Raw genomic sequence first — 23,809 nt, forward strand, 5'->3', positions numbered from 1 at the left:
TTATCTAACAACCATGTAGCTTCCCATTTTAAAAGAAGCTCAGGAGACTTTTAGGGTGAATTAATGAAAAATCATGGATTTCTTTTAAAAAAAAACTGTAGCCTATTTGTCATTAGGAACTTATCTTCTTCAATAGAAATCCTTTTCCTCAAATAGTTAGAAATGAGTCGTATTTGGGTTTTGTTTAGGATAGCGTGGGTATTAAAAGTTCTTTGCTTTGTTTTGTTTTTTACTATACTTACCTCATAGAAGAAAATTTGAGGACCAGTTCCTTAAGGAACCTTCCTTGAAGTTGAAGAACTGCACATAAGGGACTTGACATAAGTTTATTATGAAGACAACCCTTGCTGAAAGTTTATTTTCAGTGATCCTAGTTCAGAATCCCTTCATATACATGACACTCATTTTCCAAGCTAAAATTTTAGGAAACCATTGAAAAGAGTTAATACAGGCTTCAAGTTTCATTATCTCTTCGTCATTCAAGTTCAAGGTTCTGTTTGCCTTTGTTCACTCAGTTGGAAGTTAGATCACTGCCGGCCAATTGCAGATAAGAATATGAAGAGAAAAGCTACATTTCCGCAAATATAGATGACAAACAGCAACTTTTTAAAAGCATGGCCCTGAAAGAGAAATGGAGGTATTTGAGCAAAGAAGACACCACTTTCCAAGATGATTTTATATGAAGAATAAAAGGACTCACCTCTGCCTCAGCAGTTGTAAATGACTGAAGAATCTGAATTCTATCATCTTCCAATATTTCAACTGCCAAAAACAATAAGATCTTAGCAAGAGATTTAACAACATTGTCTTTTCTACTTTTCCTTACCCTTCCACCTCTGAGATCTTGAGCTTCTGATTGATGAGCATTCATCTTTTCCCACCTCTTGACTTCCATTACCCTGCTGTCCCCCAGTCTTGTCCAGGAACTATCTAGATTTCCTGTCTTATAACTATACTTGTCTGGACAAAACACCTCTTGGCTTCTATCACTCCCTCTACAACCACCCCAGGCATTGTGTTTCATTCTCAAGGTAAGGGCAAGATACCACCACAGGGACTTCTCTAGAATGAGGTACACCTGGCATTACCCACTGCCCCCAACCAGGCTCTAATTCCCCAAGTCATAGAGCTCCTACTCTTGTTTGCCATTAAGTAAGTCTCCTGGGGATTCACAGAATATAGAATCATCAGGTGCTACCTACAAAAATACCCAGGTCTACTTCATTCTTAAAAATCATCACTTGAGGGAGCAGCTAGGTGGTGCAGTGGATAGAGCAACCAGCTCTGCAGGCAGGAGGACCTGAGTTCAAATCCAGCCTCAGACACTTAACACTTACTAGCTGTGTAACCCTGGGCATGTCACTTAACCCCAATTGCCTCACACACAAAAAACAAAAAATAATCATCACTTGATCTTACCATTCCCACTTGTTACCATCCCACATTCCTCTTCCTTTCTTGGCTTAACTCCTGTTGCTATCACAATGTACACACATGCTTCTATTTCCTCATCTCCCAGTATCTTCTAATCTTTCTGTTTTCTATCTCCCAGTTTCATCACTCAACAGAAAAACTCTCTTCAAAGTTACCAGTGATCTCTTAATTGCAAAATCTAATGGCCTTTTCTCCATCTCAATCCCTTGTGACCTTTTTGCAGGATTTGGTATTATTGATTACCTTTCTCCTACTGGATACTCTCTAGAGTTTTGTTACACTGCTCTCTTTTGGTTTTTTCCCTACCTGTCTGAATACTTTCAGAATCACTTTTATTGCTTCTTCATCCATGTCATGCCAACTAATCTTGGGCTCTCTCCTGGAGCCATTTCTCTATGCCCTCTATCCTCTCTCATTTATTTATTTTGTTTGCTTGTTTGTTTTTGCAGGGCAATGAAGGTTAAGTGACTTGCCCAGGGTCACTCAGCTAGTAAGTGTCAAGTGTCTGAAGCCGGATTTGAACTTGGGTCCTCCTGAATCCAGGGCCAGTGCTTTATCCACTGTGTCACCTAGCTGTCCCTATCCTCTCTCATTTAATGAATTCATCAGCTCCCATAGGTTCAGTTATTTTCTTAATGCACAGAATTCCCATATTTCTCTCTCCTGAGCTCTAGTCTCCCATCGCCTTTTGGACATCTCAAACTGGATGCCCTGTAAGCATCTCAAAATCAAAAGTCTAAAACAGCTTAATTGGGACTTTATCCCTGGGCTCCAATAACAAATATTAACAACAACAATAATAATAGCTAGCATTTATATAGTGCTTTATCGTTTACAGAGAGATTTTAAAATATCTCATTTTAACCTCACAACAGCCTCGGAGGATGCTATTGCTATCCCTGTTTTGCATATGAGGAAACGGAGGCAAACAGAGCTTTCACTTTATCCTACCCGGTTCCAAGTCACTAGCTTTAAACCTATGCTATTAAGTGGAGCAGCCTTCTACTCAACCCCTTTTTTCACTTCCTCTTGATGTGTTGTCTTCCCCCAGTAGGATGTAAGTTTCTTGATGGTAGAGACTATTTTGATCACTTGTATTTGTATCCCCACTGTTTAACATAGTACCTGGAACTTAGCAAATGCTTAATAAATGGATCTTTTACTCATTTCTCTGAAGTTCCCAAGAAAACATTAGCAATTCCAAATCACATGGGTATATCTGAAACAGCTCCCATTAAAATCTTCCTTCAATGTCTTATTAAAAGCTTTGCTATTATACTCTTTCAGTGGCAAAACACAAGCTCTGGCAGGTCCCACAAATCTTGTAAGGTCAGAAGTAGAGACTTGACAATGAACTAGAAGCCTGTGGTCCAAAGCCCAGCCTAAGCTAAATTCATTCTCTCTGGTCTCTCCCCGACTTCAATCCATCCTCTATACAACTGACAAGCTTGATCTTCCCAGAGCATAGATTTGACCATAAAAGAAATTATTAGAAACACTTTTGCCTAGTTATATGCCAATAAAACTAATAAATGAAATGGATAAATGTTAATAGAAATACAAAATACCCAAATTAACAGAACAAAAATTAGAGAATTTAAATAAGTCAAGCTCAGAAAAGGAAATTGAACAAACCATTCAAATTCAAAGAGCTTCTTCATCAGAAAACTGGCCATGATGATGATTTTCAGCCTTGGCAACTCAAAAAGTAATCTACTATGGGGCAGCTAGATGGCGCAGTGGAAAGAGCAACGGCCCTGGAGTCAGGAGGACCTGAGTTCAAATCCAGCCTCAGACACTTAACACTTACTAGCTGTGTGACCCTGGGCAAGTCACTTAACCCCAATTGCCTCACTTAAAAAAAAAAGTAATCTACTAACACACAGAGGGGTTGTGCTATATACTGATGCAAAGGGCATTAAACACTACAAAAACTGTGAATGGTTGAGGAAGCGTTTTAAAAAGGCTTTATGTGAAGCTATTGTGACAATTTACTCTTGTCCTTTCAATGGTCAAAAACACATAGCATTCAGTATCCAGTACCTAAATGTCACCAATACTATTCAATGTAGCCAGCATATATACAACGAAAATCACAGCACAATTTTCAAGAGTCCCTAGACATTATCATGGTAACTGAAATCATGATCAGGCCAAGGCAAGATATCACAATACATCCCCTAAGTGGAAGTCTCTAGACTAGGACACAGCCTAACCCCAGAATGTTACCCAGTCTCTGTCGATCTCTCCTCCCCTTGAAGTAGCTATGGATTTCCTGGTGCTACCTGGCATCAAACCTACTTGGAGGCCATTTTTGATGGCTGGCATGACTAGTCCAATATATGTTAGGTAGAGCATGGATTATTTAATATCACTGCAGGGACAATGAAAGACCTATTGGCCCCCAAATAAGTCCCTCTCACCTTAGATTCCCAGAATTAGGTTTACTCCTTTAGGATGATGAATTGTATCATACAATTTACTAAAGTGAAATTATATTTACCTGGGAAAGTTAGGTTGGCATTCATAGGATAAAATCATAATATAGAGAGAGTAGAAGGGACTTTAGATGTCATCTAATCTTTCATTTTACAAATGAGAAAACTGAAGTTTAGGGTTGTAAATGATTTACCCAAGATCCTCTCTTACTTTAACTTGCATTTGACAACTAACTAGTAGTCACCAGATGGAGAACAAGGTCCTGAGGGAATGGGACACAATACAGTTGTATTTCTATAGGAAGAGGGAAATAAAGTTTCCTGTAGTCCTTTCTATAAGTAAGGAAAATATGGCTGACAAATCAGAATGGGCAATTCTGGCTAGAGAGGTCATGACAGCATTGCATTCTAGAGGTGGGGAAGTGATAGAAAAAGAAAAGACAGAAAAGACAAAAATATTTCACAAAAGTACAGAGACCAGGATTTAGCATAAGGGAGAGAGAGCATGGTGGTCATGATGGTGATGATGATAAGAAGTAGGGATGCCCACCATTCAACACTACTGGATGTTAAATGCAGCAGACAGCTTGAAGCTTCATGGGAAATTACTGCAGATGTTTTTGCATCTCAACATGACACAGAACCTCAAAGAGAAAAGGTCTTCATAGAATTATTGAATCTTACGGTTTGGAAGGGACCACAATATGTGCCAGATGACTAAAAAGCATGTCACCAAGTTTATCCAACCCCTTTGTCTATCCAATGGATTGTATCAATTCTCCCATTCCAATTTCAAAAACTTCTAACATTTCCCCCTTTTATACTCAGAGCTCAGTTACAGTAAGAAAACACAAAAGTAGACACTGTTCCCTATTCCTAAGAGCTTGTTCATATTTCATCACTACATACATCAATACATCAAGGGCCTGTGATTTCTGTAGCATGGAAGCTCCTTCCACCAAAGGAGACAACAACCCATCTATAGCATAGTCTTTTAGAGTTATCTAAGGCTCAAAGAGACCAAGTGACTACCGCTTACTCACAAAGTAAGTGTCAAAAGCAAGTGTTAAATCCTGATCTTCCTCACTCCAAGTTTTAGCACTCAGTTCACTATACAATGTTATCTTTCCATTGTTTTATTCACTAACTCTAATTTAAATAATCCTATTCTCAAATACAGTTAGCTAAAATTCTAACAAATGCTATCACTAGTTAGAAAGGTATGACTTTCCTTAAAGGATTGAGGAAATGGGGAACCATTCAACAATACTAAGGTTTGTACCATCAAGGATGTCAATGGATTTCTAACCCAATATTTCTTGCAAAAAAAGTCTCCACAAACTACAAAAAAACAATATATTTTCAAGTGGCTTAACTATCATTTTACCTTTGCGTGTGAGCCGGTAGGCATGTATCTCAAGAATAATCTCAGTACCAACATGCCAAGCTACAAATCCAATCATTGCATAAGTTTTCCCCGGCGATGGAAGATTGAGTCCTGGTAAGTCCATTCCCAGGAACATTGCTGCCACTAAGTAGAAAACAAAAATAATTTGACAATATTAAAATGAAAGGTAGGGTTTTTAAGTATCAATTATTTTGTTCACTATTTAGTGGGGAAAAAGTTGTAACAAATTAAACAAACTAATGGAGTATACAGTGATGGAAACTAGTCCTAAAATCTCAATGGTATAGGAAACTGCCTTTACCAAAAGAAATACCTTTTCTGTAACTTATGGCCCTAGAGAACTTCCTAGAACACTGGAAAGTTAAGTGTCTTGCTGAGGTCTCACAGTCAATATGTATCAGAAAATTGGATCAGTATTTAAACTCATGGACCATAAATAGGTACATACCTATGACATGGCCCTGCCCAATCTATACACAATTGTGAGGGATAGTTATATTTTTCCATAAAATACAGGTTCCCCACCTTTTCATGAAAGGCAGCTATTCATTTCCTTAGATTCTTCAGATTTTTTTTTTTTTTAGTGAGGCAATTGGGGTTAAGTGACTTGCCCAGGGTCACACAGCTAGTAAGTGTTAAGTGTCCAAGGCCGGATTTGAACTCAGGTACTCCTGACTCCAGGACCGGTGCTCTATCCACTGCACCACCTACCTGCCCCCAGACTCTTCAGGTTTTTCCGGTGTAAGACTGAGAAAGTTATTATAGTACGAGTCCCTGAGCTTAGGGCAGGGAATCACAGAATTAGAAAGAATTAGTCCAACCCATATGCAATAAATAAATAAAAGAATAAATGAATGAAAGAATGAACAAATGAATGAATAAATAGATGAATGAGTCCTTAGTACAACATGTCTAACAAGTGGTCATTGGTTCTCTGCTTAAAAACTTTCTGCTGGGAGGAACCTGTAATGTCCCTAAACATTAAAAAAAAAATGGATTTTCAGATAGTTCTACTTGTTGGGAAGTTTTTCCTCATGTTTAGACTAAATTCCCATCTTTGCAACTTCCAGGTCCTAGTTCTCTCTAGAATCAAAAAGTAGAAGTCTAATTCCTCTTCCATGTGACAACTCTGCAAATTCTTGAAGAAAGCTATCATTAATCCTTCCTCCCTCTCCCTCCTCCCTGACATCCTCATCTTTAGACTAGATTGGAGAAAGCATTGCAGGACAAATTCCTCTACCCACTGAGAACTACAAATAGAGTGTAGTGGCAGTTGTTCTATTGAAAGTTAACAATGTAAAACTTTGAAATGAAATGTTTTTAATACAACTGTCCTGAAGAAAGCCCTGGTCTAAAATATATTGCTACACTGCAAAGAATATGGGGAAAGTAAGGAGAGATTAGAGTAGGTTGGACTAAGAGGCCTATAGATGGATTTCAGGGGGGAATGTATAATTTTTAAAAAAATATTTTGATAACTATTTTAACTAGCTTCCTTTGTAATCCTATGTGTTTTATTTTATGCATTTAAAAACCTTCTGCAAAGGGGTCCGTAGGCTTCATGAGACACTTCCACAAGAGCAAGGACCATGTCTTAGGTAAACTTCTCCCCCAAAAATTATCAGCATGCTACTCTACATGTAGTAGGGGCTTAATAAATGAACAGACGGTACTGTGGGAGATTCAAAGATGAGTAAAACATGGTCCCTACCCCTAAAGAGTTTATGATTAAGCAGAGGAGAAGTTAATATGTTTATAAATTAATATAATATAAAGTAGTATGTGGAAATTAATGAATTCAGTAAGTACTATTGTAGTTCACAAGTGCAAAGAATCATTTTTTGCTGAGGTGGGAGGGGGAGGTGAGGAGAACCTAATAGCCATATTTATCAAGTTATTTCTGGATTTCAGTGTTACTTTCTCCTTAACAGTCACTTATTTCAGTTACTAACGCATCCACAAATCACTTAAGCCAACTTGCAATTTGGTATAGAAACAAGTAGTAATTAAAAATGACAAAAGGCATCATAATTATTTACCAGCTAGTATCCTAGCAGCAGTGCCAGTCCCCCAGTGAGTCCAGTTAAATATCTGCCGCCTAAAAAAAGAAAGACATAGCCTACAGTCTTAAAAATTATGTTACTGCAATTAAATTCATAAAAAATAAACCAATGCAAACTCTCTACATATCTAAGGATTTAATATCTAAAATCTTTTCAATATCTAAACCTATTCAATATCTAAAAGCTCTAGTTTAAAAAAAGATTAAATTTGTTGCTGAATTTTGTAAATTGCAAGGTCACCCGTCACTTTAAAAAAAAAAAAAACGAAGTCTGCTACTTACCAAATAATTCCATTGTTAGGAACATCTCCTAAAATGATTGCAAAAGGTATCAGAGATTTTTATAGCCTTATTTTTTATTACAAAAAAAAATGGAAGCAACCTCAGAGTTCAATGTTAAGGGAATAGTTAAATAAATCGTACTACTTAATGTAATGCAATATAATGATGTATCATAGGATCAGAGATTTAGAATTGAAAGGGACCTTAATGGTCATCAAGTCCAAACTAATCATTTTACCGAGGAGGAAAATGAGTCTCGTAGAAGGGTCATATAGCTACTAAGTGTCTGAGGTATGCAGTAACCCCTATTCGGTTGTAAGCTCCTTGAGGGCAGGGACTATCTTTTGCCTCTATTTGTATCCCCAACACTTGGCACAGTGCCTATCACATAACAGGTACTTTAAAAATGTTTACTGATTATTAGTTGAGGCAGGATCTGAATGCTTATCGTTCTGATTCCCTATTCATTACTCTATCCACTGTCACCTAGCTGCTTCGAATACAATGAAGTCTGGAAAGACATTTATGAAATAATGCACAGTGAAAAAAATGAAAAGCAGAAGAATGGAATGCCCATAAATGATGTCATGTAAGAAGTAAAATAGAAGAGAACTGAGGAGTAGATGAATAACCATTTCTGTATTGGAATCAACTGATTTTCATATAAATAGTTACCATGCAAGTTTCTTTGGTTATATTAATATTTGTTTAATGTCATTTTAAAGAATTATTTTGAAAAGTACTTTGCTAGCTAGTGACCTTTACATTCAGAAAAAAAGTAAATGGAAACATCATACCGTGGATCATGCGATGGAGGCCTGAAAACTGCTAGAAGTGGCTGAAGAACTGCTAAGGTCATCACTACACAGCCAAGGTATGGATGATAACCTGCTTCCTAAATAAAGAACCATCATGAATACATTGGCTCTAAATCCCCTTGAAATTAAAATCCAATAGGAAAAAAAATCCATGGGTCATTCAGAGGGTATCTATATGCATCTTGACATAAAAATACCCTTGCTAATGTTCCAATTTTCCTTCTGTAAATCCCCCCCAAAAAAAACTCCTATATAATAAATTCCCAAAGAGCACACTGGCACCAAACTAGTCTTTCTCACTTGTCTATGTGCTCGTATTCGCCTCTACAACTCCTTTCTTAGAATTAACCTCTGAGTCTGATCTAACTTTTTGAGGACAAGTGAGCTCATCCCAGCAGCTGCCCTGCTATATAGTTACATCTGTGTTTGATTGCTTTGGGGCTTGTCTGCTCAAAATCTCAGACAGACTACAACAGGTTGACATATGACTTCACTTGAAACCTTAAACTAAGGATTAACAGAGCATCTCTGACCTAAGAATGGATGAATGAATAGCATTTTTAAGCACTTACTATGTTCCAGACACTGGCACATTGAGATGGAGAAACAACACTTGGGAGTTGGTTATATCATGTAGTTTGTTCTCACTGACTCTTCTGAAGCCAACTTGTTGAAGAGAAAGATGGCCAAGTCATAATGAAAAGAGCTAGAAGGCCTGAGTTCAAGTCTCATTTCTCCCCATTAGTAATTGTAATGACCTTGGGCTTAAACCCAGGTCCTCTGACTCCATAGTCAGCATTCTTTCAACTCCACTATCAATCAACCAGACTACACTATGCAGAGTTGTAACTAGGAATTTTTGTGCCAGGTGCTAAGACCAAAAACCATATTTGGGGAAAGCTGAATGAAGAACCAGTTAGTTGAGGGGTAGACAGATACCACTATAGGGGGAGGGGGAGAGAGAACATAGAGCCCCCAGAATAGCAATGCAAAGCTATTGCTGAGGAGGCTACTGCATGAGAGGAGAGAAAATTTTCATCCATATGGTAGCTTCCTATTTTAACGAATTAATAACAAGGATCTAGTAAGTATACAAACCCCACCAGCTTGCTCATTCAAAGGTTGAGGAGCCTGCTTCCTGTAGAATCGCCATGACCTAGAATGGGAGTGCCTTGGAGAATCTGGATAGACATTCTTTAACTTGTTCTGTTCTATATGGTTAGAATGAGTCTTTTTTGATTGATTACATAGCTGGAATTAGAGGTGTCTTCACCTTAGTCTCTACATCAGTGCTCTCAAGGTATCTAGATAATTCCTTCCCTCATAAGATGTGGTGAGAGTCACTGCTGTAAAGGGAAAGGACTGAGAACCTTCTCCTTTCTGAGGTCATGTGACCCTGTAAAAGGGCATAGGTTCTTGGCTTTATGGATTAGGTGAAGGGATGGAGAAGGGTATGTTGAAGCCAGCTCTGAGCTGTTTACAATAATGGTCTATTGTTAAATTTTTAGTGTGAGCTTGATTTATTGTCTTGTTCATTGCCTAGACATTAGGAGGTTTTAATAATTCATATTAAGCTTAAAAGTGTGTAAGTGTGCTTTTTTGTAACAGAGAGCCTGGTGGTTAAACATTTACCCACACACCCTTGAACTGGAGCCTCCAATCTTGTGAGTTTCAAAAGCTCAGGAGCATACTTCAGAGTCTGGGTTTGCAGCTAACATAGCATCAGTTACCCAAAGGAATCAGTTACCTTCAGGAATGATGTTTTAACCCAGACCTCCAGAAGGTCAGACAGAGGCTCATCTTATAGTCAGGTCTCATCAGGATGAGAATTTGGTGGGACCAATGTCTTGTAGTGACTAAGCTAAGAGTAGATCCCTAGGGTCTTAGGGGAAATGTTTGTGGTTGCCATATCTTCAAAATTAACATCCCTTTGCAAAAGCTAACTGGTGTGAAGTAATTAAAACAAACTAGAAAGCTTATTCCAGGTACCTAACAATGTGGGGGGGGGGAAGACAACGAATGCTCAAGCCAATGGCTTGAAAGAAGACAACTCAAGGTTTTGTGCCAGGGACTAGTGGCAGGGTTCCAGCAGAAGCAAACTAAAACACTAATTATTCTACACAGTACATTAACTAGCTACTAATATCCTCACTGCTGAATGACTGCAAATGGTATCAGTTTCCCTTAAATGTAGTGCCCAAAGACAAATCATCCATTCCTAGATAAAGCTCTAACTGTATGCCTGAGACTTGTTAAAGGAGACTTTTGCAGACATGATTTTGTAAAATAAAACTTCCATGCCACATTTCACATGAATTCATAACTGCAAATCATGATTGACCATGCATCTTGCTTAGCATAACAGGCTAATAAACTATTTTTTTTCCTTGTCCTTAAAGCCAGAGTAATCACAAGATTTTTCTGTATAATGAATCACCACACTAAAAACAACAAATTCCTGGGAGGGGAGGTGACAGTCTAGTATAACAATGCAACCCTTGGCTTTTATTGTTTAAAACAGGGATACAGTGGAAGAATTCATTGCCCTAAGTAAGACCTGTTACTAATAGGACATCCTTTTAATTAAATTGCAACACAAACTCTTGGAGCCTAGCTAGGGAGGAAATAGTTTGTCTTCCTAATCCATAAGCATCTTTGAAAAGCCAAGGAATTGTGAGTATCATTTTTCAGAACTCCATCACCCTAAATGACATATACCTACTTGCCCCACAGGTCTCATACTCTAATTCACAATGATGAGGTCTGTTGCCCAGTCTCTGTACACGAAAACTTTTCAAACCTTCTGACTTCCCCTATATAAACCTTTTTGATGAAGTTGTGATCTCAGTGACATGGGCACTAGTCTAGGCCATCTCCTCATCATGCTGCCTACATTCACTCTGGTTACCATCCTCATTAATAAAAGTACAAATTGTTAAATTATTCAATTAAAAATATTCATCTTCAGCATAATAGCAACTCACATTTACATAGCATCTTAAAGTTTTCAGAGTCTTGTTCTTAGACAAATCCAGAGAGTTTTAGGTAATGAAATTATTAATGTCCTCATGTTGCAGAAAAGGAAAGAGTCAGAAACGTTAAGTGATTTGCCATAAGTTACCCAGATCGCAAATGTCAGAGTTTGTGCCCTACATTGCAGGGAGATTTATTTCTGTTGTGTGGATGCATACTTTATACCTCTACCTACTTTAAAAATATGTTGACTTGACTTACCTGACTCCAGCCTTTTCTATATATGAAAGGAAGTACAAAGCCAACAATGGTGAGGCCAGAGGTGCAGAGCATGAGAATCCGATGTACCTGTGAGGATAAAAATGATGAAGTAAGAAAAGAGCTTCCCAGGGAATGGATAATGTTGCTCCATGAAGATCCTGGGATGGGTTATGCATGTGGATGGGAATTCATTTGACAACAAAAATTTAAATGACCCTGCTGCAAAGAATATAAAGGTTGGGGCAGCTAGGTGGTACAGTGGATAGAGCACAGGCCCTGGAGTCAGGAGTACCTGAGTTCAAATCCAGCCTCAGACACTTAACACTTACTAGCTGTGTGGCCCTGGGCAAGTCACTTAACCCCAATTGCCTCACTAAAAAAAAATAAAAAAATAAAGGTTGCAGTGAGGGTATTTAATAAAAAAAAATAAGCCTTGAACAGGTCCTTAAAGGAAGTTTAAGATTTGAAGAGGTAGCAGGAAGAATGAGGACATTCTAGGCAAGGGAAAATAGCATGAATGAGGAAGGAACAAGGTATGTGATGGTAAAAAGAAAGCCCTGCCTGGAAAAGGAAGGTTTTATAAGTGAGGAGAGAGAAATTACATTAGGTAGGAAAGATAGACTTATAGAGCTATAAAAATGTCCACTGAAAGCTGGCTAATGGGCAAAAATAATCATAAAAGACCAAAATTTGTGGAAAGGAATCTAGTATTACCTAATGTGATTTGGGGCTGCCTTAAGAGAGATATACCTTCCAGGAATAGGAAGGTGACAGTCCTCTTATATTCCACCTTACCAGAGTACATCTGCAATAATGTGCACCACATTTTAGGAGGGACACAAATAACCTAGAAGAGGATAGCAACTGGGATGGTAAAAGAGCTTGAGTCCATAAAATATGAGGATCATTTGAATGAATTGGGAATACTTAGCATGGAGAAGAAAAGATGAAGGGGGAACATGAGAGCTGTCTTCAAGGACACTAGAAGATAGGGAAGAAGCAGGAAGACCCATTAGGAAGCTACTGTAGTACTTTAGGGCAGGGCTTCTTAAACTTTTTCCACTCACAAGCTCTTTTCACCCAAGACATTTTTACATGACCCCAGGTTTATAGGTATATTAAATATAAATTTATATATAATTTAAATATAAATTTAAATATAAATATAAATAACATTTACTGCCAAATTTTTGTAACCCCCACATTCAGTTACATGACCCCCATATGGGATTGCAACCCACAGTTTAAGAGGCTTTGCTTTAGGGAAGCTACATGGTGCAGCAGAAGAGAATCAGGCCCAGGAACTCTTCCTGCGTTCAAATCCAGCCTCAGACACTTCCTAGCTGTGTGACCCTAGGCAAGTCATTTAACCCTGTTTGCCTCAGTTTGCTCATCTGTTTAAAAAAATCTGGAGAAGGAAATGGCAAACTACTCCAGTATCTTAGACAAGAAAACCCAAAATAAGGTCACAAAGAGTTGGACATTACTGAAAAACAACTAAATAACAAGAAGATGAAGGAGGAGGAGGAGGATCTCAAGGGAGTGGAAATTAGGGTCTATAATAAGTTAGCAACAACAGGAGCAGAGAGGAATCAATGGATATTATGTTAGATAAGAGAGAAGGGAAATAACATTTATTAAGCACTAAGTGCCAGGCACTTTGTTAAGTGCTTCACAAATATTTCATTTGACAAATGTTATGGATGTGAAATAGGAAGGACTTGGTGATTCCTTAAATAGGAAACATGAGAAAGGTTAAAGTTGACACCAAGGTTCCAAACAATGGAAGACAGAATAAATAGTAGGACCATGAAAACAAATGGTGAAGTCAGGTAGAGGAATAAATTCTGAGGGGAAAGTTGTTGCTGTACTCCTTACCACAACATCTTAATCTTTGTGGCCTCAATACCTAGCACAGTCCTTTGCATACAGTAAATTTTTAGTTAATGTTTATTGAACTCGAATGTTGAGATAGGTCAAAGGTGAGGACTGGAAACAGGCCATTGGATTCGATGATTAGTATCTTTCCAATCCAATTTCAATCACATTTGAGCCCAGCATACTGTTATACCTCAGGGAACAGGAATTATTAGAAACAATTAATCATATTAGAAACAATGATAATGGTCTGAATCAGGGATTTCAGAAATGGTAGGGAACCCAATAACCTTGAAGCCCACAACTAAACAAGATTGCTTAAAAAACTCCAGTGAGGGGAGACGACCCAAGCCAACCCACTCAACTTCCAGATAGTTGTTATGAAGTCATTTTTTATATCAAACTTAAATCTTTCTCTTTACTGTCTCAGCCCTGCCTGAACCAAGATGCTAGTTATGACCTCTGGGCCCAAGTAGAATAAGTATGATCCTTCGTCCAGGTGACAAAGCTGCAAATATTTGAAGACCACTATTGTGTGCCTACTTAGTCTCCTTTTCTCTAGGGTAAAGGTCTTATTCTTTCAACCAATCTTCACTCAGTATAAACTCAAAGAGGAAGCTCCCAGAAAAAAAAAATCCCTACCACTAAAATAATTTCACAGATCACACTAGAGTATTTCTTCCTGCCTACCTGAAACCAGGCTGCCTCACCAAAGAGGAAGGCCTTGGGCCACACAGGTTTGAAGAATCGGGCAACCAACACACCAATGCTCCCAGTTGTCATCCAGGCCACAAACATGAATGCACCTGCCAATGAAAAGACACACTGTTCAACATATGCCATAGTGATTCTTTCACTAAACTGGCCTTTGATTTCTAAACCAAAGACCCAGGGCACATAAAAGAAAAGGGAAAAATTCTCAACCAACATCAATTCGAATATCTTTGAGGAGAGGAGAGGAAATCACGAATTTTCCTAGCCAAACTACCTTTTCCAACAATTATTTTGGATTTAGCCCACACCTTACAAGTATAACAAGGAAAGGAAGCACTGTTTCTGAGTTCAGATAATCTTTAAATGGAGCCATGATCAAAACAAAAGCAAGTTAAAAGTCATAGAGTTATTTTTTACATTTATGTTGGTGATTTTGTAAATGAACTTTGAAAATTAAAGCTAATAAATTAAAATTCAGTAAATAATGTTGTGAAATGATTAAAAAAACAGGTCTACCCTCAAAAAATGGTGTTGCACAGGTGTGGAACATTGTATATAACATAAAATTTTTTCAGTATATTCATCAGTTTTGATTAATTTTTATTTCATCTTTTTTTGTTTTAAAAACTTTGTTATAAGGGAGTCTAAGAGGGGAAGGAGAGAAACAGAAAATCTAGGTGATATAAAAGCAAAACATGTCAATTAAAACAATATTTTTAATTTGACATTTATTGATTATTATGTACGACTGTGGTGAATGAAGGAAACGATATGAAGTTTAGATAACTTTATATCTAATTTTAATATATCAGCACTGCTGCACTCACAGAGTTTGTAGTCTGGTAGGAGTGTGTGGTACATGTTCAAACAATTATAAATCAGAATAACACATGGTAAATGCATTCAAGGTCTAAAGATGAGAAGGGGTCACCATATTTGTGGAAAAGACCGGAAAATGCTTCCTAGAGAAAGTGTCATTTGAATTAGGTTTTATAAGATGAGCAGAAATGCATAAAGAATGTAACAAACATAGAATTCCATGTGTAGAGAACGGCATAAGCAAAAGCAATGAAGTAAGTTCAGTGCGTGCAAGAAAGACAGTGGGGAAAAGAAACAACCCAAGAGGGATAGCTAGGTGGCGCAGTGGATAATGCACCGGCCCTGGATTCAGGAAGACCTGAGTTCAAATCCGACCTCAGACACTTGACACTTACTAGCTGTGTGACCCTGGGCAAGTCACTTAACCCCCATTGCCTCACCAAAAAAAAAAAAATGGAAGAAAGGTGAATAGTACAATTTGTAGTAAAGAGGACATGGAGAGGAAAATAGGAAATAACAGTTTTTCCTGTTCAATAGCATCAGTTGAATGAAAAATAGTTCAGAAGAAAGAAAAGAACAGAGAGGCATTAAAGTATATTAGGTGCTTCGAATAGTCAGTAATAGAGGTGATACCAGAACTGTAGCAGTAGAAAGAGATAGAATCAATCAATAATCATTTATTAAGGGCCTATTATGTGCCAGGCACTGTGCTAAGTGCTGGAGAGAAGACTGATGGCAGAGAGGTTGAAAAGATAGGATCAATAGAACTTGGTACCTAATTAAATATCAAAGGTGATAAAAAGGAAAGACTATGAGATATCATCATAATTTTAAGATGGGTGACTAAACATTGTCACTGACAGAAATAGCCAAGTCAAAAAGACAAACCTGGGAATAGCTAGCTGAAGCCATTATAGCAAATGAGATTGCCAAGGAAGAGAGGATACACAGTGATGGGGGGGAGAGAATGAGAGAGAGAACCAGTGATAAAAACTTCAAGAATGAATTCACTTTCTCAAGAAGAAGAGTCAACAAAGGAGAAAGAGAAGGTATAGCAGACAAGGTCAAAGGAAAGCCAAGGGAGTGTGATTTTTCAGTAGCCAAGGACAGAAAGAGCATCAGGAAAAAGTGCCACAGAAAGGTTAACAACAATGGAAACTGAATAGGGAAAAAAAGTCTCTGGATCTGGAAATTAAAAGATGACTGGTGACTATTGGAAGAGCAGTTTCGATAGAATGGCAGGACCAGAAGTCAAACTGCAAGGATTAAATTGAACACAGAATAGGGAGTAAAGAAGTGAAGGTAGTAAGTGCAAAAAAAGCTATTCCAAGATTTTTTGGCAGTAAAAAATGTAATGGGAGGGTCACTGGATGGGAAGAAAGTGGGTTTTCACCTGTTGATTTATTTACAGACATGAGATATCTGAGGAGGTTTTAAGGCAGATAGGAAAGAACTAACGAACCTTTGTGAAAGAAAGAGGGGATGTTTCCTGGAGGGATGTGGAGCAAATGAAAACAAAGTCATAGGTAGAAGAATTAACCTCAGCAAGGCATGAGTCTCCATCATGCCTTAACATGGAAGGAAAAGAACAGAGAGTGGCTGACGAAGATGAGAAATTTTGAGGAGGAGAAGAGTAGAGTTGAAGAAGTGGGAGATGCATGTCTCCAATCTTCTCAGTGAACCTGAGGGTTAAATCATCTACTGTCAGAAGGCAGTGTGGAAGTGGTCAGGGACATGGAGAACAGTAAAAGGCATGAAACAGTTATTGTGAAGAATGAGAGCAGAAGAATATGGAAGCAGAGTCAAGAAATAAGGACTTCTGTCTTCTAAAATATGGGTTAGGTACTAAACTTGTGATTTCATTGATATGGGGAACTTCCAGTTGAGATAACTTCTTCTACCAATTCAGGTTGGCACCTCCTATGTAACTTACAATCTTAGAGAGTTGACTAGAACCCCGAGGTTTAAGTGACTTGCACATCGTCCCAACCAAGACTTGAGGCCAGGTCTTTTTGGCTTTGAGACCAGTTCTCTATATACTATGATATCATGCCTAAAGTAATAACCTGGGAATATTTATTTTCTCCCTTTCCCCTCTTCCTCCCAGTATACCAGCATGAAGCACTGGCACCCCAGATATGCTTTTTAAATCTCACACAACTATCAAAAAAACACATTCTATGGAAATATACTCATATACTCTGTTTTAAAAAATGGAAAGAGTATCTAGTTATACTTAGGAACAAATGCTAGCCTTTCTTTTCAGAATCTAGTCCCCCCCTTTCACTTTTTAAGAATAGCACCTATCATGGGGTTGGCCATATAAGTTGATAGACGGGCATTTTATTTTGTCCTAGAGCAGGGCAGCATCCTCAAAATCAAAGTCCCTCTACTTAGCTATAGGAAACAAAAGGTCATTTTTCCTACTAACAATTAATTAATCATTGACGTAGAAAATAACATAATAGAGTTGTTCCTTTTTTCTCAGGAATAGTCATGATATGCATCAAGAATTCCCTCTGTTTCTAAACAAATACTAGGTGACATCAAGATGGCTTGTGCTACCTGTCATGTTTCAACACTGAGAAACATAACTTGTGGCAACTATGAAGTTCCACACCCACTCCCTAAGACAGTCAACACCGACTCTTCATCAAATAACTTTTCCCATAAAATGATCATGAAATGACACTTGCCATGAAGCTTCAGGAGAAGAGGCGATCGGGAACCTCCTATATTCTTCGGATGATCTGTCACATTATATTTTTCACTGGTAATCAGAGGTTGCTGTGAATGCTTATAAATCTGGCCTTAAAAAGAGAAGCATATATAAGGAACAGTTATTTCCTGTAAAAGGAGAATTAAATAAAATATTGGAAACAAGTAGCTTGTACAATTTCTCAAATGGACAGAGGTCTTATCACTTAATTTTCTATTCATTCATCCAACTAGTATTTATTTAGCATCTAATCTATGGATCATGCTCAACTAGGCACTGGAAGGAACATGAGATGGGGAAGGTGGGGAAAAGGAATAAGCATTTTTATAGTATGTACTATGCTTCAAATACTGTGTATTCCCTCATCTGATATTCACAACAACCCTGTGCAGTAGGTTTGAGTACAAAACAATGTTATCATCATGTTTTTACATTGCTCTTTCAATCGTGTTGGGGAGATAAGAAATACAAACATAAATAATTAGGAGACAATGAAAATAAACAAGTACTAAAATAAGTAGTATTAAAGAATAAATGTTGGGCAGCTAGGTGGCGCAGTGGATAAAGCACCGGCCCTAGATTCAGGACTCCCTGAGTTCAAATCCAGCCTCATACACTTGACACTTAACTAGCTGTGTGACCCTGGGCAAGTCACTTAACCCTCATTGCCCTGAAAAAAAAAAAAGAATAAATGTTGCATAGAAGCCCTGGGAATGAGGAGACCATTTTGGACTATTCATCAGGGAAGACCTCTTGGATAAGGAAGGAACCCTAAAATTGAGCCTTGAAATATGAATAGGACTCAGATAGATGGAGGGGAGGGGAAAGACCATTCCACATCAGGAGATGGAAGAAGGAAGAACCATGAGTAATTATTTATTTCCAATAAAAGAAGTCATTAATAAACAAGTGTCACACAAAGGGCAATGAAGAGACTCATCATACAACTGATGACAAATTAATGTGCAAAAAGTAGCACAGACTATCTCAAAGAGATCTATAACAGGAAAAGGAAATGGGACAGTCATATATTATAAGCCAGGGATATCAAATAGACTGCCTGTATACCACTTCTTGTTGTTGTTCAGACATTTCAGTTGTGTCAGACTCTTCATGACCCCATTTGGGACTTTTCATGGTAATGATACTGGAGTGGTTTGACATTTCCTTCTCCAGATCATTTTACAGATGAAGAACTGAGGCAAACAGGGTTAAGTGGTTTATAAGTGCCTGAGACCAGATTTGAACTCATGAAAATGAGTCTTCCTAATACCAAACCCAATGCTCTATCCACTGCACCACATAGTTGCCCTATTAACATTATCATTATACTGTTTAGATACTGACAATGTAATAAGAGACCTAGAAGTGGGCTCCCAATACAATATGGGGATATATTGCAGAAAACTTGAGGAAAGAAGAGGACAAGGGTTCTATAGGATAAAAAGTTACTGATGGGTCAAGACATAACCACTGGAGGTAAATCCCACAACAATGAGACCACAGAGCCATTAAGTACAGAATTTTGTCCGCGTCTTTAGGGACGCTGTTAGGAAGGACCAGCTGAGCCAAGTCAGGGAGGCTCATTCAATTAGGCTGGTCACAGAAATTCTCTAAACCTGAGGCATAGATGGGTTGCAACCTGAGTCATTGATGGAGTGTTCATAATAACAAAATCAGAGAACCTTAATACATTAGCATCCAGTACAAAAATGAATAGGAGTAATCATAGAATATTTAGGCCTCCCTAAAGAGACACAATTGGGGCATCTAGGTGGTGCAGTGAATAGAGCACTGGCCCTGTAGTCAGGAGGACCCGAGTTCAATTCTGGCCTCAGACACTTGACACTTACTGGCTGTGTGACCCTGGGCAAGTCACTTAACCCCGATTGCCTCACCTAAAAAAAAAGAGACACAATTGACTGGGATAAAAGGTTCCAATGAAGAAAATGGGGTTGGAGGCTTGGTTATAGAGAACTCTGAATACGTTAATGTTATATACAGTAATAGCAATATTGTACGATAAAAAACTGTTAATAACTTAGCTATTCTTAGCGATACAATGATCTGAGACCATCCAAAGAACATATTATCTGCCTCCAGAGAAAGAAATGATATTGTTTGAATACAGACTGAAGCATGCTATTTTTCACTTTCCTTTTTTTTCATTCTGTTTCTTTTGAATCTTCTTGTCTGAAATTACTAATATGGAAATGATTTACATGATTACACATTTATAACCTATATCTGATCATATATGACCTATATCTCTCTCAGGGAAAGAGGAAGGAGGGAGGGATAGAATTTGGAATTCAAAACTTTAGAAAATGGTAAACTATTTTAACATGTAATTGGGGGAGCGGGGATATATTTTAAACCCAAACATAAGATTTTACATTTATCCTATAACTAAATTCTTTACTTCCTGCCTTGTTTTAAATTTTTTACTGATTTCTTTTTACATCATTTTCCCCTAGTAGTCTTATTTATCCCTATACCTTAAGCTACATCCTCAATTAATAGCACTTTCATGACTTAAAACCAGAGAGGGGAAACTGCAATGGTGCAATCAGATTATATTGATTATTAAATTGAGTGTAGTATTTCAGTTTGCCAATAAAGGGGGTTTTAATCCTTTTTTGTGTCATGGACACAATATGATGAAGCCAATGAACTCTTCAGAATAACATTTTTAAATGTATTAAATAAAATGCATAGATATCAAGGAAATCAACTACACTGAAATGAAGATATAAATTTTTTCCATCCAAGTTCACAAACAGAAAGAAATCTATCCATGAATCCTTTGTAGGTCCATAAAGCCCCAGTCAAGAGCCCCTGGTCTAGACCTTTTTGAATTCCTGTTTTGTCATGTTAATTATCCCTTCCAGCTTTATGTTATTGGCAAATTTGATGAGCATTCCAATTATGCCTTCTTTTCAATTACTGATTAAAACTTTGAACAGAACAGGCACAAGGACAGAGCCCTCTGCCAGAAACATTCCCTCTGGCTGCCACTGACCCATTAATCCCAGCAGGCTGAATTCAACCAATTTCTTATTCTACCTAATTGTTCCCTCTCATAGTTCACATCTTTCCATATTGTTGAGGAAATCATGAGCAGCCTTTTTAAATGCCTTGCTTGAATCCAAGTGTACTATTTCAGTAGCATCTATCTGATCCTCTAGTCCAGAATCTTGTCAAAATAGGAGTTACTACTGATTAGAAGAAACAATTCTATGCAACGCAGTCTAGTAACTTTTTAAATTAAATGTCCTCTTAAAAACAGAAAACATGTTGTGTGAATTTCCCACAGTCTTTTACTTTTTCCTCTAACTAGGTCTGACTCTCCAGCCAATTACTCAGGTACTTATAAAAATAAGTGATTAGGCCAATTCTCTATCCATATACGCCCTCCCTACCTCCAAATTACCTTTCTCTTAATAAAGGTAATAAAGGTGTGAGTTATGTAGAAGTTCCCACACTTTTATTCTTTCCTCTTGGGAGTCTTTTATCTTATTTATATTTTAATTCATGAAACTTCATCATAAAACTTTATCTTGCATTTGTTATTCTTTGTGTTACAGATGGATTCTTCCATTTAAAAAAAAAAAATCAAGATTGTGGAGAGAGAATAAAACAAAACAAAGCTCCCTGGCTCATTTGTCTAATAAAACAATACAGTGTCTCCAATGTTTATTTTAGATAACTATTAAGTAACTTCACTGTATAGTTTTTTAAATGCTAATTTGCATGATGAATGGGTATTTCTTAATATACTTAACCCCTGCAGGTAAAAATATTCAAATAATTATATACCTAATTATCTCTGTTAGTCACCATATACTACATTAAAGCTTCCTATAATTTCTCAATTCAATTTTTAAAAAATATTTATTGATTATCTAGTTTGTATAAGGTGCTAAGTTCTAAGGATACAAAGATAAAATGAAAAATAGTCCCTACCCTCAAAGAAGTTACATTCTATTTGAAGGAACATACCTTCTACTCCAGTTCTTAATCTCTTTTGTGTCAGAGATCCCTTTAGGAGTCTGGTGAAGTCTATGAATCCTTCCTCAGAGTAATGTTATAAAATACAGAGGATTACAAAGGAAACTCATATCAAAATAGAGTTATCAATATATTAAATAAACAAGTTCACAGAGCCCAAAAAACTCAATTATTCATGTGAACAATTCATCTGTAGGTATGCCCACTAAAGATAAAGTATATTTATTCTTATAAATGCTTTATGTGAAAATGACTACCATTATTGGTGGCTCCATTTGCTAGAAATATGTAATACTTCTGGTCCAGATCAAATCTTTTCGATCCAGGAAGACTAATATTTCTTCTAAAAGAACACTGAATAACTCCATCAGCCAGCCTCCATGCCATAGCTTCAAGGGTAGCCTACAAGAAAACACACACAGCATAGATAATGGTCTCTCAGCATTTTCAAATGATTGCCAAAAATAAAGGCACAATAATAATTAATAATCGGCACAGAATTCCAGAATGAGATGGTGCCTTAAAGGTCATTTGGTCCAAATGGCATGGTTTGTTGAATTTCCTTTCAGTAAGTTTGTGGGTTTGGTTTGTGTTCAGTCATTGTGTTTCCACTTCCTCACAGAAGATTGCAAAGGATATTTTTCTCCTAGTGATAAATCTGCCCTCCCATTTGGCAAGCATGTTATTATTTTACCTTGTACCAGATTCTCCCAGGACCTAATGAGCACACTACTTCAGTCTCTGAAAGCTTCATTAATTCCTGCAGGCCATCAGTATCCAATCCAGTACACCCAAAAAATAACTTGCTAAACAAGTTCTCTGATATGCAAAAACCTACCTGATAACTGGGTCTAGTTCATTAGGAATATCTACCGGTCATGACTATGAAAAATATCATTCAAGTTAAATGTATTTTGTATATATTTTGTATATTCTTAGGTATGTATATGTTATTTCCTCAAAAAGAATATAAGTTCTTTGATATCAAGAACGGTTTCATTTTTGTCTTTGCATGCATATAGTAGGTGCTTAATAAATGCTTATTAATCAATTGGCTGGCAATCTTTGGTACTGATGGTTCTGGGAGATAAGATAATTTATCTGGAGCTTTTCCCCATTCTCTACCATATTACAGAATTACAGGTGGAAGGGGTCACATAGGCCATATAGCCAGCCATCCTGTAGCTGACAAGAAAACTCTCCGAAACATACTGGACAAGTAGACATCCATTCTTTGCTTGAAGTCCTGTAGTGAGGAACAATACCAGTTACTCTGTACCCTGTAGATAATTATATATAATAATATTATGAATATAAATAATAATATCTAAGCAGCCCATCCCATAGTTTTACAGCTATCATTATTTGGGAGCTTTTCCTCTTATGAAGTCTAAATCTACTTTTTCATGATTATAATTATTGCTCCTATTATAATGTAACTATTTCTTTCCTTTCCAAGCTTACTTTCACTGACCAAAAACTCTTCTGCTCACCAGAAGACCTCTTTTCAAAGGCCATTCCTATCAGTTAGAGAGAAGAAAATCTTCTTGTCAATTAAATATTTTATCAAATACAAGACTATAAAAGAAAAAAAAAAACAGCAAAGGCCAAGTACAAAGATCAGCAGATAACTGAGGCAAATGCAAGCATTTCTTTCAAATATTTTTATTTCAGAAATGTGAAGCAAATTGCCAGTTTTATAACATAAAAATTATGAGTACCACATATTCAGTCATGGAATAGTAAAAAGAATATGCAATCTCTACATCTTTCATGAGTCTCCATTATCAAAGAATTGATCACCCTAGTGGCCCATAAACCTACTGATAATAAGCTTCTTCCTACTTATCTATGCTCATCTTTAGACAGAAGACAGAGTCTCTCAAGGAGACAAAATTCAAAATTTTTCAACGTTTAGTAGGTTCTGCCAGAGCTTACATTCCAATTGCATGGCTTTTGATAACCGAGAGTCAGCTCCACATTACAGGAGGC

The 23,809-nt window shown here is 37.3% G+C and overlaps 1 protein-coding gene across 4 annotated transcripts in view; it reads right to left on the reverse strand.

The window, feature by feature from the left end:
- Positions 1-310: 310 nt before the first annotated feature.
- The window catches only part of LOC122755345 (ferric-chelate reductase 1-like), a 108,046-nt gene continuing 84,547 nt past the window's right edge, over positions 311-23,809 (reverse strand). For all 4 annotated transcript variants that reach the window (XM_044003659.1, XM_044003660.1, XM_044003662.1 and 1 more), the window contains 9 exons: positions 22,075-22,219; positions 17,784-17,897; positions 14,245-14,360; positions 11,677-11,763; positions 8,422-8,519; positions 7,320-7,378; positions 5,260-5,403; positions 701-762; positions 311-620 (listed from right to left, as the gene is read on the reverse strand). In XM_044003659.1, the coding sequence (XP_043859594.1) occupies positions 528-620; positions 701-762; positions 5,260-5,403; positions 7,320-7,378; positions 8,422-8,519; positions 11,677-11,763; positions 14,245-14,360; positions 17,784-17,897; positions 22,075-22,219 (918 nt within the window). In that variant the 3' untranslated portion in view covers positions 311-527. The remainder of the gene's footprint in view (positions 621-700; positions 763-5,259; positions 5,404-7,319; positions 7,379-8,421; positions 8,520-11,676; positions 11,764-14,244; positions 14,361-17,783; positions 17,898-22,074; positions 22,220-23,809) is intronic.

The sequence above is a fragment of the Dromiciops gliroides genome, chromosome 4, assembly GCF_019393635.1.
Source record: "Dromiciops gliroides isolate mDroGli1 chromosome 4, mDroGli1.pri, whole genome shotgun sequence".
Classification (NCBI taxonomy): Eukaryota; Metazoa; Chordata; class Mammalia; order Microbiotheria; family Microbiotheriidae; genus Dromiciops; species Dromiciops gliroides.